Source organism: Bos indicus, chromosome X (assembly GCF_029378745.1).
Source record: "Bos indicus isolate NIAB-ARS_2022 breed Sahiwal x Tharparkar chromosome X, NIAB-ARS_B.indTharparkar_mat_pri_1.0, whole genome shotgun sequence".
In the NCBI taxonomy this organism is placed as follows: domain Eukaryota; kingdom Metazoa; phylum Chordata; class Mammalia; order Artiodactyla; family Bovidae; genus Bos; species Bos indicus.
This window is the reverse complement of record NC_091789.1, coordinates 91,328,298-91,346,100: the sequence shown is the minus strand read 5'-3', so window position 1 is coordinate 91,346,100 and position 17,803 is coordinate 91,328,298. Positions and strand designations below refer to the sequence as shown.

General features: G+C 38.5%; 1 protein-coding gene and 1 pseudogene across 5 annotated transcripts in view; one reads left to right on the top strand and one right to left on the bottom strand.

The window, feature by feature from the left end:
• Positions 1-17,803, bottom strand: part of JADE3 (jade family PHD finger 3) — a 139,415-nt gene that overhangs the window by 49,581 nt on the left and 72,031 nt on the right. For all 5 annotated transcript variants that reach the window (XM_070784009.1, XM_070784011.1, XM_070784008.1 and 2 more), the window contains one exon: positions 199-356. In XM_070784009.1, the coding sequence (XP_070640110.1) occupies positions 199-356 (158 nt within the window). The remainder of the gene's footprint in view (positions 1-198; positions 357-17,803) is intronic.
• On the top strand, positions 3,807-14,050 carry LOC139181190 (4-hydroxybenzoate polyprenyltransferase, mitochondrial pseudogene; annotated as a pseudogene).

The following is a 17,803-nucleotide window of genomic DNA, read 5'->3' as shown; positions in this document are numbered from 1 at the left end:
CCTAAATAAAGAGTCTGACTGACTACTGACCTATCTTAGTCTGGTATAATCTGCCATTGGTCTGAATGAATCGCTGAACATGTATGTGACTTAGCATTATAAATGTATAGTTAGCCACTCAAAGTCTCCCCTCAAGCAGCTCACAGGCAACCGTAAGAGCATTCATCCCCTAAATCAAAGGTACAACCATGAAAATACCTGACGGAAGGCTGTGGAAGAGTGTCTGGATTGGCTGGTACTTGGACTCCCTTTTCCCATTCTTCCTTCCATGTATCCGTGAAGAGGTAATAGTTGTCAGGGTTAATATGGTGAGAGTCTGGAATCTTCATGGCACTGATAAGGTCCTTCCGGAACACCTGGTAAGACATTGCACACACCTTGAGAAGACCATCACTATGGAATTAACACCATTTAATGTTCTTTTAAAAAGACCATCCCCACCCACTCTGCACTCCAACAAAAGAGACATCTCTAACTTCCTAAATGGTCACATCAACTTCTATTTGGAAAGGGTGTGAAGAATTGACAGGAAAGTCAGCTTGTTCTGGATTTAATAAAGAGTAAAGGGGTTCTTCCTAAATTTTCTTGGGCTCCTTGAATTTAAATCAACAGTACAGGTTACTCTTAAAAAGTCTATGTAAAACAAAAATCCTTAACTCTCTCAAATTAATCAACAAGTATCCTATGATAACTTATGATCATTTAGCTATCACCTTATTTTAAAATTATTTACATAATTTTAGTATTACAGAGAAGTTACTAAAATAATACAGAGATCCCATATATCCTTCTTATATTTCCCTCTAATGTTAACATCTTGTATAACCAGATTACAATTACCTAAACCAGGAAATTAACATTCACCTACAACTAATTTTCCCCCAATGTCTTTTTGTTCCAGAATTCAATCCAGAATCACACTTTGCAGTAGTTGTCATGTATCCTTTGTATCCTTCAATTTGTGATAGTTTCTCCTTTTCTTTCCAGACCTTGACACTTCTGAACAGTACCGCTCACATACTTTATATAATGTCCATACCATCTGGGTTTGTCTGGTATTTTCTCATGATTAGATTGAGGTTATTCATTTTTGAGCAAAAACGCCACAGAAAGGATGCTATGACTCTCTTATCCCATTATATAAGGAATGTATGATGCCAGTGTCATCTTAGTGGTAATGTTAAACTCGATCAGTTGGTTAAGATAGTGTGTCTTGCTGATTTTCTCAGCTGTCAGGTTACTATATTTTCCTTTCTACTTAATAAATATCTTAGAGGAGGTACTCTGAGATTATAAAAAACACCCTGTTTCTCCTCAAACTGCCATGAACTAATTTTAGCATTGACAGATATATTTCTTCCCCGCAAAAGTTATTACTTTTGTTATGGTATTCTAATGGTGATTTGTTATCTTCCTTAGTTCTACCAGCCCTACATTTATGAATTGGAATTCCTCTGTAAAAAAAAAAAAGGCCTGCCCCTTCTCCCTAATTTATTTTTTTGTTCATTCATTCAATTATTTATTTATATCATTAGCACCTTATATGGTGGTTTGTTGTTTTAGTTGCTAAGTTGTGTCCGACTCTTGTGACCCCATGGACTGTAGCCTGCCAGGCTTATCTGTCCGTGGGAGTCTCCAGGCAAGATGGAGTGGGTTGCCATGCCCCGTTCCAGGGGATCTTCCCAATCCAGGGATAGAACCCAGGTCTCCTGCATTGCAGGCAGATTCTTTTACCGACTGAGCTATGAGGGAAGCCTCTAGAACCTCATGGATCTATTTTATTCTTTGGGTTATAATTCAGTATTACTGTTAATTAACAACTTTATGCTCAAGTTGTTCTACCTTTGGTCACTGGGAGCTCTTTCAGGTTGGCTTGCACCTATGCACTTTTGACACATCCCACTCTTTTTTTGAGTACTTTTTAAACTTCCTACATTACAACGTGCCCTAGGCATCTTCCACTTGATTATAAAAGCTATTGATTTTATATGTTAATGTCATATCCTGCCACCTTGCTGAATTCTTTTTTTTCTGGTGATTTTTTAAATTTGATTTATCCAATAAATGGAGAACATACTGTGAATTTAACACTATTGGGTTGCTTTCTCTGACCTCTCAAGTTCAAGACATTTTAAAAAATTAATTTATTTATTTTAATTGGAGGCTAATTACTTTACAATATTGTAGTGGTTTTTGCCATACATTGACATGAATCAGCCACGGGTGTACATGTGTCCCCCAGGCTGAACCCCCTTCCCACCTCCCTCCCCATCCCATCCCTCAGTGTTGTCCCAGTGCACCGGCTTTGAGTGCCCTGTTTCATGCATCGAACTTGGACTGGTCATCTATTTCACATGTGGTAATATACGTGTTTCAATGTTATTCTCTCAAATCATCCCACCCTTGCCTTCTCCCACAGAGTCCAAAAGTCTGTTCTTTATATCTGTGTCTCTTTTGCTGTTTCACACATAGGGTCATCATTACCATGAAAGTTGAAGTATAGAGTATGATACAATAAAGCAATTAATTCTCAGTTGGTGTAGTCTGTTTAAACTGACATTTCACAAAGTACAGGACTGAACAATCATATAATCAGTTCAGTTCAGTTGCTCAGTCGTGTCCGACTCTTTGTGACCCCATGGACCGCAGCATGCCAGGCCTCCCTACCCATCACCAACTCCCAGAGTTCATCCAAACCCATGTCCATCGAGTTGATGATGCCATCCAACCATCTCATCCTCTGTCATCCCCTTCTCCTCCTGCCCTCAATCTTTCCCAGCATCAGGGTCTTTTCAAATGAGTCAGCTCTTTGAATCAGGTGGCCAAAGTATTGGAGTTTCAGCTTCAACATCAGTCCTTCCAATGATGTCATTTAAATGAATAAGGACTCATTCCATTTGCTACTTTGCAGGGACAACTCTGCAAATGCCTATTGGTTTCATTTAGGGAAGATTTAGAATTAATAACATGACCTGAACAGGAAACCAACATTGAACATGCTGGTGATGAGGTGGTAACAAAATGACCTTCCTATGAAGAATCCTAGCCAATTAATTGGCTACTGTGTGGGGAGAAAGCTAAGTCTATAGGAAACAAAAATGGGAGGTTTATTACATAATGCTTTGTATAAGGAAGCAAGAGAGGATCACAGACATATCTATTAACATATTTTGCACAGGGCTCAGTGTTCTGGGTGGCCAGTGGGAGAAACTGAATCACCATTTTGCTGAAGACTCTGAACCATCTCTATAAATTACCAGAATGCCTTTAATGAGACAGTGGTTAAGAAGAGGTAGCAATTTACAATTGTGCTCAACTACTGCCTCTGTGAAACAGGGTTCTGTGGGAAATCCTACCTTAGCTCTGGAAAGACTATTACAACCAAGTATTTTTCAACCTCCTAAAATATTTCATTATTTTTCATATATTTCTCAAAATATATCAACTGACTGCAAAGTCATGCTTTGGGTTTAGTAACAATCACACAGCATATACCATGTCTTCATACCTGATAAAATTGCTTACAAAAATCTGTTCTGTAGCATTTTCTAAGTTAGCCTAGAGACACAGAAGTGGGCTGAATGGTGCCCCCCCCAACTCCAAAAACATGTCCACATCCTAATTTATGGAACCTGTCAATGTTGCATTACTTTAGAAATGAGTTCTTGGCAGATAAAAATAATTTAAGGATTCTGAGATGAAAGGATAATCCTGGAAAATCCAGGTGGGCCTTAAATCCAGTAACAAGTGTCTTTATAAGAGAAAGCCAGAGGCAAATTTGAGACAGAAGAGAAGGGAGTACAACCATGGAGGTAGAGACTGGAATGATTCATTAATCCACAAGTCAGTAAGTGCGGACAGATATCAGAACCTGGAAGAGCAAAGAACAGAATTTCCCTAAAGTTTCTGGAGGGAGTAATCTGGTTGATTTTGGACTTGTGAGAAAATAAATTCCTGTTGTTTTAAGCCACTCAGTTTGTGGTAATTTGTTACAGCAGCCCTAGGAAACTAATACACACATTTACCAAACATAAGAGAAACTTGAAGACTCTAGACAAAGAGAAAAAGCAGAGGCCAGTGAAACTTGGCTCTTGTCCATTGCTTCAGAAACAGCAAACTTCCAGGGAACAGGAACACTGTGAAGTCTGGGGAACCTGGGACTGTAGAAATACCAATCAATTCATACCTATTTTTCTTAAGCAAATGAAAGCTAAATCCAATGACTACTGTAATTCTCTCTTCCACCTTTAGAAAAAAAGACTTATATGGTAAGCTTGATTTCAATTTAACAGGCTAGCCAGATTAAATAGCATCAGATCCAAGGTTTCCAGAGAAGCATTTTTACTCAAGGCAGAGTGCAAGAGTCTGCCTTATCTTGCTGTAGAAGTCAAACATTTCAAGTATGAGGCAGAACATAAAATGCTGAAGAGGGGATAGGAATGTGAGTTCAGTACTCAGGAAGATATCTGCAAAGTGATACAAAATATATTTACCAGACTGGTCTCATGAATCTGCTTCTGGTAAGAAAAGGTATTTTTTAAGGTTTTTAAAATAAACATGGGCAAACAAAATAGTTATAGTGTATCCTGATAGAGGTATCAGTTTTATACATATATAGTAGTACACACATACATTCATATTTGTATTTATTTTCATAAAGAAACAATAAAAAGATAAGCCAAGAACTTACAAAGAAAACCATTTAACGCTGAGAAAAGGGGAGAAAACAGGGACAAGAGAGACAAAAGCTGGATCTCTCTGAATGTATTTTGTTTCACAGTTTGATATTTGAACCAAACAAATGTTTCAAATGGTTAAAAATAAATTAAAAATCTTTATAAAGAAAGGAATATGTGTCTAGGGACAGACTGCTGGGATTGGTCTACTAATTTTACCACTTACTAGTTTGGGGAAGTTGTCTAAATTGTCTATGTCTCAGTTTACTTATCTGTAAAACAAGAATAAGAACCCTTAACCTCACTGGGGTAGTTGTAGGGATTAAATAGGTGAATTTATGTAAAGATCTTTAGTATGGTATTGGGCTCATGGTAATTGGTAAATAAACTCCAGCTGCAGTTATTTTACTATCATCAACATAGTCTCAGCTTTAGTTCTAAAAGCAGAAAGTTCTCTTTTCCAGTCCATAAATTAATTGTTGATAGGTAAAAGGAGACGTGAATTCATGGCTCAACTAAAACGTGGATGGTCTGACTTCCAAAGACAGTGTTCCCAAGCAATAGCCCCATCGAGAACTTTAACCAACATTCTATAGGTCACGAGGTAATGCAGAAACTTCACAGAATGAAACATGGGTATTTGCTGCTAAATTAAAGATTGTGAATGACGGATCTGGATATTGACACTGACCTAGGTAATGAAGTTTACAAGTTTTACAAGTTCTTAATTGTGTGCCTATTTTATATGCACTGGTAGTTTCCCCAAAAGTTCCTGAAACAAAAAGACTTTGTACTTACCAGATATCTGCTCATTTATGGTCAAAGAGGGAATTCACAGCCTAACATACAGCCCAGCAGCTATGCCAAGTCCAACAGTGCATGCCCATCCTGGCCCCTCAGATGCTTGCGGAAACAAAGGAGGCCTCACTACGAATTCAATTAGAATATCAATGCTTAACCTGCCAGAGCCACAAAATGAAAATGCCCTTCATGGACAGCTCTGGCTTTTACTGTTCTCATTAACATCTCTCAGTGGGCAGTTTCTTAAAGCACAGCTAGTCTGAACATTTCTGTGACATTTTTTAGAGGAAAAGCCAAAACATTTACTTCCTATATGACACAAAGGGGAACACTGTCTGGTCCATGTATAATGAAGCAGAGAAGATTGATCAGTTTTGATTCATAGTCACTAAATCTAAAACTATACATAACTGATGACAAACAGATGTCACCCCAAAAGTATTAAAAAAGAAAAAACAGCTGCAAACACAGTAACTATATCTAATCAAAAGGAATAAACTGTAAGTGATTTTCTTAGAATTATAAATCTTAAGGCAAAAAGAGACTTTTCAGGTTATCTAGAAAGAATAAACCATTCAAAGCAGAGAAAGCCTAGCAAAGAATTTCTATAAACAAAAATAGCCAATGTTGTCAAGATATTATGTCCCACAGTGGTTTTTCCAGTGAAGCGAAACTTATTTCTCAGTTTAAAGCTTTAAAAATCATGGACATATCTTTCAGATAGTTTAAAATAATTCTTAGGTTTCTTATAAAGAATAAATAGGACATTTCTGATGGCTATGGGCTGACATCAACTGAAACACTGATTCCCAAAAAGCAATGTACTTTTAGGCTGCTTAGATAGGTTTGATAATTCTCCTACCCTGTATCACAGAGGTATTTACCATGATACTGATATATTCTGGTAATGGAGGAGTGGGAGCAACTGAGTCTGACTTGAAGATCTGAGCAATTTTCGCATAAGAGATGACAACTGAAGTTTGCTTTCAAAGTTTTTCTCCCATTCCTCAACGTCCCTTTTTGTGCAATAAGTGTGCATTTGCAAGCTTAGTACTTTTTATCTGCTGTGGGTCAGAAAACCAAATAATCAAGTTTGTTAGAGATACAGGTAAAATGATATGAATAGGCTCTATTTGAGAGTATGCAGTGTATTCTGCTGACTTGAAATATATGAGCTTTCACCCTGCTGCTATGAAAGTCTCAGATGTAACGAATGAGACTCTAGGCCTAGAGGAGACACACAGTCAATCTTTTAAGGTAGGTTGATATGTTTCATAGACCAGTTAGACTAATATTAGGTGAAAATATCCAGGCTTTGAGAAAGAATGAAAGATTTTTTAATATATTCAAATTGGTCACCTAGTACTATGAACTTTTTCTACAGCAATTAGCTTTTTAAAAACTTCTTCAAGAATAGGGGCCCACTTGAGAATCAGAAGAAGGCTACTAGCTCAGAAAAAAATATACATAAAAACATATCCTTAAAAGTCTGCATACAATTTTCACAAGGTATCAAAGCCCCTAAACGTATGTGGAATTCACACAGCCCTAGGAAATGCTTCTCTAGAGGATAAATCAGGGGGAGGCACACACAGGAATCTCAGCAAAGCACTAAACATCAAAGAAAATATTTGTCTATCTGTGTAGCCAATTAAGCCTCAGAGAAAAAGATCATTTATACTGCATTTCAATGATTAACTCCTAGTTAAAAAAAAAAAAAACACATGAGGTTTCATCTTGGACCTGTAGAGAGTCAGAAAAAAGAAATTCTCATCCTTACAAGAAGAAAAAGGCAGGAGAGGCAGCAAATTAACGATTTTTTGTGAAACCATTAGAGAAATGAGTCACAGGACAAATGGTCAGACTCAAAGAGAGACAACCATGCCTGCAGGGAGACATAGGACAGAAGCATTTACTTTCTTGGGGCAGAGGTCACAGTAGGAACATTAAATTAGAAATTCTGATGAATCTCTGGGGGCCAAGTGGGGACTACTATGAGAATATGAAGTTTCTGGGGCCTGTACTCATAGGGAGTTCCCACCTTCTTGTAAGCTTTTTCTCTAGAAACCTAGGAGCGATCTCACAGGGAAGTTAGGGAGAGAACCTGGAGAAAAAGCTCCCCCAGTGGTACTGTCTGGGTTGCTGGTGTTCAGTGTCCTGGCTCCCTTACTGAACAAAAGGCTTCATCTACAGAGGAAGGATTTCAAGTGAGGGCACTGAAATAATTTGACTAGTGCTATGGGAAGGGAGAAGCACCCAGCCTCAGCTTCCCTGTGTTACTCAAGGGAGAAAAAAGCCCTAATCTCAAGAGAGAGAATCTCAAGGACACAGACTGAGAATACTAGAGGATACCTGCTATAGGCAGACAGGATAATAGTGGGCAGGGGCAAAATGCTCTATCCCTGAAGGCCACTCTCCAACCCTGCTCCCAAACACAGGATTACTACATGCTCCTGAGATTGAGATGTAATCAGAAGAATAGAGAACACTATCCCTCCTAAATATCCTAAATATTTAATACCATTACCACCACACTAAAGCCTGATTGATAACAGTAGCTATACTAGAAGAGCTGCAGATGACAAAATCTCTGAGGACAAGCATAAAGGAAAAGGTCAAAAAAGGAGACAAAAACAGGGTCACCAGAGGAATGCCAAGTCTCTGGTACCCATAGTAAGAACTAATTTCAAACACCCTTGTACACTGCTGGTGGGAATATAAACTGATTAAGCCCCTTTGGAAGACAGTCTGGCATTCTCTCAAGTGGTTAAACAGTTACCATAGGACTCAGCAATCCTACACCTAGGTGTTTTTGAAAACATATGTCCACCTAAAAACATGTATATGAAAGCTCACAGCATCATTACTCATAATATTCCAAAAATGCAGACAACCCAAATTTCTATCAACTAAAGAACTGATTTTTCAAATGTGATATATGCATATAATGGAATATCATTTGGTCATAAAATGGAAATGAAGTATTGATACACGCTACAACATGGATGAATCTTGAAAATGTTGTTAAGTGAAAGAAGCCAGTCACAAAAGGCCATATATTGTATGATTCCATTTATATGGAATGTCCAGAATAGGCAAAACCATAGAAGCAGAAATTAGATTAGTGGTTGCCAGTGGCTGGGAGTGGGGTCCGGGGAGTTAACTGCTAATGGATAGGGTGTTTCTTTCTAGGGTAATGAAAATGTTCTAAATTTAGATTGTGGTAATGCTTACCCACACAACTCTGTGAATATACTAAAACCCCCTGAATTATACACTTTAAGTAGATGAATTATATGCTGTAAGAATATTTTAAAAAAGATGATAAAAATGTTTTTTTTTTTTTTAAAAAAAGAACAATCCCTATGGTACTAATAACATCATCTGAAAGGCGTTGACATCCACTCTCACTTAGCAATAACAAGGCATTCCTCCTCCTCAATGTGATATCAGTAGAGACTGGGTAGGGAGCCTAGACTGTCGCCACTGTCCATCAGTAATGCAGTACCTGTTACCACACCACTCCCTGCTATAAGTGGAGGCAACAAAATGCGGATTTCCACCCCTGCCAAGAAGTAATGAGATACCCTTCCCCATTCCCAGAGAGAGAACAGAACTACCTTCCTAGAGAGATAACAGAACTAGGATAAAGAATGTAGGGAAATCTGCAACTGGTGGTAAAAAGTCAGCACGCCTCTTCCCCACCGGTCTGGTTATTATGGAGGCCTGCCAAAAAAAGATTTAAATAAGACTTAGTGTCTGAGCTTTCTTGGTGGTTCAGTGGTAAAGAAACAATTTGCCAATGCCAGAGACACGGGTTTGATCCTTGATCTGGGAGGATCCCACATGCTTCAAAGCAACTAAGCCAGAGCACCACAACTATCGAGCCTGTGCTCTAGAGCCCAGGAGCCACAACTACTGAGCCCATGTGGTGGTACTACTGAAGCCCACTTGCCCTAGAGCCCATGCTCCGCAGTAAGAGAAGTCACTGAAATGAGAAACCCACGCACTGCAACTAAAGAGTAGCCCCTGTTTTCCACAACTAGAAAAAAGCCTGTGCAACAGTGAAGACCAGCATAGCCAAAATGAAATAAACAAAAAAAAAAATGTTTTTAAAGACCTGGTGTCTGTTAACATAATACCCCTCCCTGCCCTGCCCCACAAAAACCTAGCCCAGGATGCAACAGAAAATTTCTCAGAATACTAAGAACCAATAAATAGACACCAACACCAAGATGACACAAATGTTTTAATTATCTGACAAGGATTTTAAAGCAGCCATCACAAAAATGCTTCAACGAGAAATTACAAACATGTTTAAAAAAAATGAAAGTTTCAGCAAAAAAATAAGAGGATATAAAGAATAACCAAATGGAAAATTTGAAATGAAATAATACAATAATCATGAACTCCTTATTTCCAAATTCAGACTTAAATTGAAGAAAGTAGGGAAAACCACTAGACCATTCAGGTATAACCTAAATCAAATCCCGTACAGTGGAAGTGACAAACAGATTCAAGGGATTAGATCTGATAGAGAGAGGGCTTGAAGAACTTTGGACAGAGGTTTGTGACATTGTATAGGAGGCAGTGATCAAGACCAACCCTAAGAAAAAGAAATGCAAAAAGGAAAAATGGTTGTCTGAGGAGGCCTTACAAAAAGCTGAGAAAAGAAGAGAAGCAAAAGGCAAAGGAGAAAAGGAAAGATATACCCATTTGAATGCAGAGTTCCAAAAAATAGCACGGACAGACAAGACAGCCTTCCTCAGTGATTAATGCAAAGAAATAGAGGAAAAAAATAGAATGGGAAAGACCAGAGATCTCTTCAAGAAAATTAGATAACAAGGGAATGTTTCATGCAAAGATGGGCACAAGAAAGGACAGAAATGGTATGGAACTAACAGAAGCAGAAGAGATTAAGAGGTGGCAAGAATACACAGAAGAACTACACAAAACAGATCTTAATGATCCAGATAATCATGATGGTGTGATCACTCAACTACAGCCAGACATCCTGGAATGCGAAGTCAAGTTGGCCTGAGGAAGCATCACTAAGAACAAAGCTAGTGGACTTGATGGAATTAAAGTTGAGCTATTTCAAATCCTAAAAGATGATGCTGTGAAAGTGCTGCACTCAATATGCCAGCAAATCTGGAAAACTCAGCAGTGGTCACAGGACTGGAAAAGGTCAGTTTTCATTTCAATCCCCAAAAAAGGCAATGCCAAAGAATGTTCACACTGTCGCACGATTACACTCATCACACAAAGTAGCCAGCAAAGTAATGCACAAAGTTCTCCAAGCCAGGCTTCAAAAGTACATGAACCGTGAACTTTCAGATGTTCAAGATGGATTTAGAAAAGGCAGAGAAACCAGAGATCAAATTGCCAACATCCACTGGATCACTGAAAAAGCAAGAGGGGTCCAGAAAGACATCTATTTCTGCTTTATTGACTATGCCAAAGCCTATGATGCAGAGTACATCATGAGAAATGCTGGGCTGGAAGAAGCACAAGCTGGAATCAAGATTGCCCGGGGAAATATCAATAACCTCAGATATGCAGATGACACCACCTTTATGGCAGAAAGTGAAGAGGAACTCAAAAGCCTCTTGATGAAAGTGAAAGTGGAGAGTGAAAAAGTTGGCTTAAAGCTCAACATTCAGAAAACAAACAGCATGGCATCTGGTCCAATCACTTCATGGGAAATAGATGGGGAGACAGTGGAAACAGTGGCAGACTTTATTTTTGGGGGCTCCAAAATCACTCCAGATGGTGACTGCAGCCATGAAATTAAAAGACGCTTACTCCTTGGAAGGAAAGTTATGATCAACCTAGATAGCATATTCAAAAGCAGAGACATTACTTTGCCAACAAAGGTCTGTCTAGTCAAGGCTATGGTTTTTCCAGTAGTCATGTATGGATGTGAGAGTTGGACTGTGAAGAAAGCTGAGCGCTGAAGAATTGATTCTTTTTCAGCTGTGGTGTTGGAGAAGACTCTTGAGAGTCCCTTGGACTGCAAGGAGATCCAACCAGTCCATCCTAAAGGAGATCAGTCCTGGGTGTTCTTTGGAAGGAATGATGCTGAAGCTGAAACTCCAATACTTTGGCCACCTGATGTGAAGAGTTGAGTCACTGGAAAAGACCCTGATGCTGGGAGGGATTGGGGGCAGAAGGAGAAGGGGACAACAGAGGATGAGATGGCTGGATGGCATCACTGACTCGATGGACGTGAGTCTGAATGAACTCCGGGAGTTGGTGATGGACAGGGAGGCCTGAAGTGCTATGATTCATGGGGTTGCAAAGAGTCGGACACAACAGAGCGACTGAACTGAACTGAAAGCCTATGACTGTGTGGATCACAACAAACTGGAAAATTCTTAAAGAAAAGGGAATACCAGACCACCTGACCTGCCTCCTGAGAAATATTTATGCAGGTCAAGAAGCAACAGTTAGAATTGGACATGGAAAAACAGACTGGTTCCAAATAGGAAAAGGAGTACGTCAAGGCTGTATATTGTCACCCTGCTTATTTAACTTATATGCAGAGTACATCATGAGAAATGCCAGGCTGGACGAAGCACAAGCTGGAATCAAGATTTCCAGGAAAAATATCAATAACCTCAGATACACAGATGACACCACCCTTATGGCAGAAAGCAAAGAAGAACTAAAGAGCCTCTTGATGAAAGTGAAAGAGGAGAGTGAAAAAATTGGCTTAAAAGTCAACATTCAGAAAACTAAGATCACAGCATCTGCTCCTGTCACTTCAAGGCAAATAGATGGGGAAACCATGGAAACAGTGAGAGACTTTATTTTTTTGGGCTCCAAAATCACTGCAGATGGTGACTGCAGCCATGAAATTAAAAGACGCTTGCTTCTTGGAAGAAAAGCTATGACCAACCTAGACAGCATATTAAAAAGCAGAGACATGACTTTGCCAACAAAGGTCCATCTAGTCAAAGCTATAGTTTTTCCAGTAGTCATGTATGGATGTGAGAGTTGAACTGTAAAGAAAGCTGAGCAGAGAATAATTGATGCTTTTGAACTGTGGTGTTGGAGAAGCCTCTTGAGAGTCCCTTGGACTGCAAGGAGATCCAACCAGTCCATCCTAAAGGAAATCAGTCCTGAATATTCATTGGAAGGACTGATGCTGAAGCTGAAACTTCAATATTTTGGCCACCTGATGCAAAGAACCAACTCACTGGAAAAGACCCTGACACTGGGAAAGATTGAAGGCAGGAGAAGGGGACAGCACAGGATGAGATGGCTAGACGGCATCACCGATGCAATGGACATGAGTTTAAGTAGGCTCCGGGAGTTGGTGATGGACAGGGAAGCCTGGCATGCTGCAGTCCATGGGGACACAGAGAGTCAGACACAACTGAGCGACTGAATTGAACATAACAATTGACATAAATACATACTATAAGCTCAATAGAATAATGGAATTAACAGAATAAAGAATCAGGGGACAGGAGCTGGGAGTGGGCGGCATGGGGCCTGAGGGCTGGGGTGCAGGAGTGGCTGTGGGGCTCAGGCAGCCGCTTCCTGGCCCTTGTATGCATGGCCCATGGGCTCCATGCTGCAAACTGGCAGCCCTCGGCCGGGCAGGGGCCAAGCGGGCATCCACTGAGCCTGTTGGCAGCCATGATCATGAACTCGGTCCCCGCCCTCTGCTGCCCTACCTGTGCCTCATGCGGTTAGACAAGCCCCTAGGAACCTGGCTGCTCTGTTTACCATGTACTTGGAGCACTGGTCTGGCAGCGGACCCAGGTTGTCTCCCAGACTGGTACATGTTATCCCTCCTTGGCACTGGAGCTGTTCTGATGTGTGAAGCAGGCTGTACTATTAATGACATGTGGAACCAGGACTATGATAAAAAGGTTACAAGAACAGCAAGTCGCCCAATAGCTGCTGGAGACATTTCAACTTTTTGATCCTTTGTTTTTCTTGGGGAACAGCTGACCTTGGCCCTGGGCATTCTTCTGTGTCTGAATTACGACAGCTCTTGAAGCAGCATCCCTACTTCTTGTCATCACCTACCCACTAAAGAAAGGAATTACATACTGGCCTCAGTTGGCCTTGGAATTGACATTTAATTGAGGAGCATTACTTGGGTGGTCTGCTATCAAGGGTTCCTGTGATCCATCTGTTTGCCTTCCTCTTTATTTTTCTGGAATTATGTGGACTCTAATATACGATACTATCTATGCCCATCAGAATAAGAGAGATGATGCTTTGATCGGGCTTAAGTCCACGGCACTGCAGTTCTGGGAAGACACCAAGAAGTGGCTCAGCGGTTTCAGTGTGGCCTGCTGGGGGCGCTGAGCCTGGTGGGAGTGAAGAGCGGCCAGACTGCACCCTACTACACTCCCCTGGCTGCTATAGGAGCCCATGTGGCTCACCAGATTTATACTCTGGACATCCACAGACCTGAAGACTGTTGGGAAAAGTTCACCTCCAACCAAACAACAGAATTAATAATTTTTTTAGGGACTGTCCTTAGGAATTTGTGGAAAGCAAAGGAGACCAATGAAACAAAGAAAAATATAGAAAACAGAATAGAAAATTAGCAAATTAAGTTTATCTAAGGATTTCTAAAACAAACTTTTACAAAACACTCTCAGGTCTTGTTACCACATAATTAGATTTAAGTAAGTCTTACAGTCTGTTAATGAATTACAGACCAGTAAATGAAGTCTTAGAGCATTGTGGCCTAGATTTTAGTTCAAGTATGTACATGTCAGATTCTTCTCCTGTCACAGACACCAGGGACTTTGCAGGGTTTGCAGTGACCTGGAGTATTTAAGTTAATGTTTTCTTCCTGTTGTAATTCTTACCTAGAGTTACAGGAATTATATGATTTTTAGCAATTTAGCAAAAAACCCTCATATATGTCTCATCTGAATGAATGTCTCTTTAGGAAAATGGACTCTCTTTTTCAGAGAAAAATAAAAAGCTGCTACAGAAAGTTGGGGCTTACTGTTCTTTGCATTGACCTTTATTTACTGCCAAAAGCTGAAATTCAGGAAACCATTCAGGTTTTTATATTTTAGGAGAAATGTAAGTAAGTAAATAAAATTTTTTTACCTATCAAAAAAAAAAAAAAAGAATCAGTGAACAAGAGAAATTAATCTAACCAAAGAAAGAATATACACTGGAAAAAATGAGTCTCAAGGATCTGTGGGAAAATAATAAAGGATCTAACATTCAAGCAACTCAAGTCTCAGAAGAAGAAGAGAAAAAAAGATGAAGCTGAAAGATAGCTGAAGAAATAATGATTGAAAATTTCACAAAATTGGCAGAAGATATAAACTTAGATTATACAATCTAACTTAGAATCAAATCTCAAACAGGATAAATCCAAAGAAATCCATGCCCAGGTATGCAGTTGTAAAGTTTTCTTTGGAAAACTAAAGGTGAAGAAAAATCTTGAAGGCAACTGGAAAAGAAATGACTGATTACCTATAGGAGAGCAACCATTTGAATGAGAACAGATTTCTCATTAGAAACCATGGAGGCAAGAAGGAACTAGCACATTTTTCAAGTGCTGAAAAAAAAAAAGTTTTGTCAAACCAGAATTCTATATTAAGTGAAAATACCCTTCAGGTGAAACCAAGACATTCTCAACTGAATGAAAACTAAGAGAATTTATCACTAGCAGACTTCCCCTAAAAGAATAGCTAAATGGAGTTCTTCATAGAGAAAGGAAACAAAAGGAATAAGTTGGAATATCAGGAATAAAGAAAGAACAAGAGAATAAAAATATGGGTAAATAAAATAGACTACTCCTTTCCTCTTGAATTTTATAATAATATTTTATGGTTGAAGCAAATATTCTAACATTGTCTAATGTAGTTGTCAATGTATGTAGAGAAAATATTTAAATAATTATATGATAAAAGTCGGGGGTGGATAAACAAACCTAAATGGTGGTAGCCTTCCTTTACTTCACTCAAAATAGTATATATAAAATGTAGAGAACAGTAGACTGATAAGTCATTTTGGAAGATGGGCCTCTCTTTAAAAGGTTACTTCTCAAAAGCAACCACTAAAAATCTACACAAAGATATATATGTCTTTAAATCTTAAAAGCCACCATAGAAAAATCAATATGGGGGAAATTCCCTGGTGGTTCAGTGGTTGGGACTCTTTGCTTTCACTGCTGAGGTCTCAGGTTCAATCCGTGGTTGGGGAACTAAGATCCTGTAAGCTGCATGCCACAGCCAAAAAAAAAAAAAATCAACATGGAATTTTAAAGAATATTCAAGTAATCCACAAGACAGAAAATAAAAGAGGAAAAAAAAAAAAAAAAACCAGAGAAAATAAATAGATGAACAGTAAAATGGCAGACTTAAACCAAATCATAATAAAAATTACATTAAATATAAATGTTTTAAATATGCCAATAAAGCGACAAGAGATTTATAGAGTAAAAAATGACCCAACTATATAAGAAACTCATTTCAAATAAAAATCGTATGTGTAAATTAAAAGTAAAAAGATGGAAAAATATACCATATACCATATAAACATGGATCAAAAGAAAGCCAGAAACAGTATTAGTATTAGATAGTATAGACTTCAGGAAAAATAAAATTACCAAAGACAAAGAGGGACATTACATGATGATAAATTCACCAAAAAGGTACAGTAATCCTAAATATGTTTGTAGTTAACAACAGAACTTAAAAATACACAAAGCAAATCTGATAGAAATAAAAGGAGAAAGAAGCAAATCCACGATTACAGTTGGAGACTGCTATAGCCATCTCTAAACAACGGATAATACTACTAGGCAGAAAATCAGCCAGGATACAGAAGAGTACCATCAACTAATAGGACCCAACAGCAGCATAATACACATTGTTTTCAAGTGCCCATGAAATATTCACCAAGATAAACCATATCTTGTGCCAGAAAACAAACCTTGACACCTGCAAAAGAACTAAAACCATACAGATTATGTTCTGTGACAAAAGTGAACTCAAACTAGAAACTGGTAACAGAAAGATAGCAAGAAAAGTCTCCAAATGCTGAAAAACTAAACAACACTTTTCTAAATAATACACGTATCAAAGAGGAAGTCTCAAGGAAAATAAAAATACTGAAATGGATGAAAATGAAAATAAACATACCAAAATTAATGGGGTGAAGCTAAGCAGTATTTAAAGGGAAATTTACAGCACTAAAATTCTTATATTAGAAAAAAGGAAAACTTTCAAAGCCTAAGCATCAACCTCAAGAGTCTAGAAAAAAGTACAAAATAAAACTAAAGCAAAAAGGAGGAAAATAATAAATATAAGAGCAGAAATCAAGAGAAATTGAAAAGAGAAAAATAAGAGATAATTTCACTGATTACAGACTAACTTTAGCAACACAATATATTATGTAGTATTGGATTATAATCCAAAGTATAAAATAAATATACATGAGTTCATACAGATATAAATAAGTTATTAAATAAGATTTTCAAATGATGGAAGCATCTAAGAATATTTTTATAATTGCTTACTTTTGGGAAACAATCAGACAATCTAATCTAAAGCTCTAGCACATAAAATTTCAATAAATGGAACCTATGAGAGGTAGATGTGATAATGTCCATGTTATAACAACAAAACAAATTACCTCAGAGAGATGAAATAAACCAGCAAAACATGGAATCAATCTCTTCTAATGCCAAGGCTGGTTTTGCTATACAATATCAGCTTCTTTCTTTTGTAACAGAATGGGGCATATAAATGAAAAAAATTTGCTTCCAGTAGCCCAGGTCTTCAATCTTTTGCAAAAGAATGATATTCTGACTTGGAGGCAGCAGGCCTTGCGACCCAAAGCTCTTGAGTCACTTTACGTTCTAGGACTGGTTGTCCTAAATGGGAAAGTAGCAAGGTTTCTTTCTCATCAAATCTGCAGTCAAAGCCACCTCTGGATAGATGGGAAATTTGTTTTGCTCCTGTTTTGTGTATTTTATTTCCTAAGTTTTTCTGTATGACACAGACACATATAAATACACACTGATAGTCTACTGTGCCCAGAAAGATCCCTGGCAAAAATAGAAAAGTGATCTCTGAGAAAGGGAGAAATGTTCTCTCTGACACCCGAAAGCAATGCCTCCCCCCACCACACCTGCATGAGGTCAAACTGAACCTGGCCTTCTTTCTAATCAATAGAAAATGGCAAACATGATGGGACATCATTCTCATGATTATGTTACATAAGCCTCAGTCAGACTGGAGTAAAAGACTCTCCCCTCACTGGATTTAAAAGTAGGCTACTGTGTTTTGAGAGGACCCATGGAGAAGGCCACATGGCAAAGAACTATA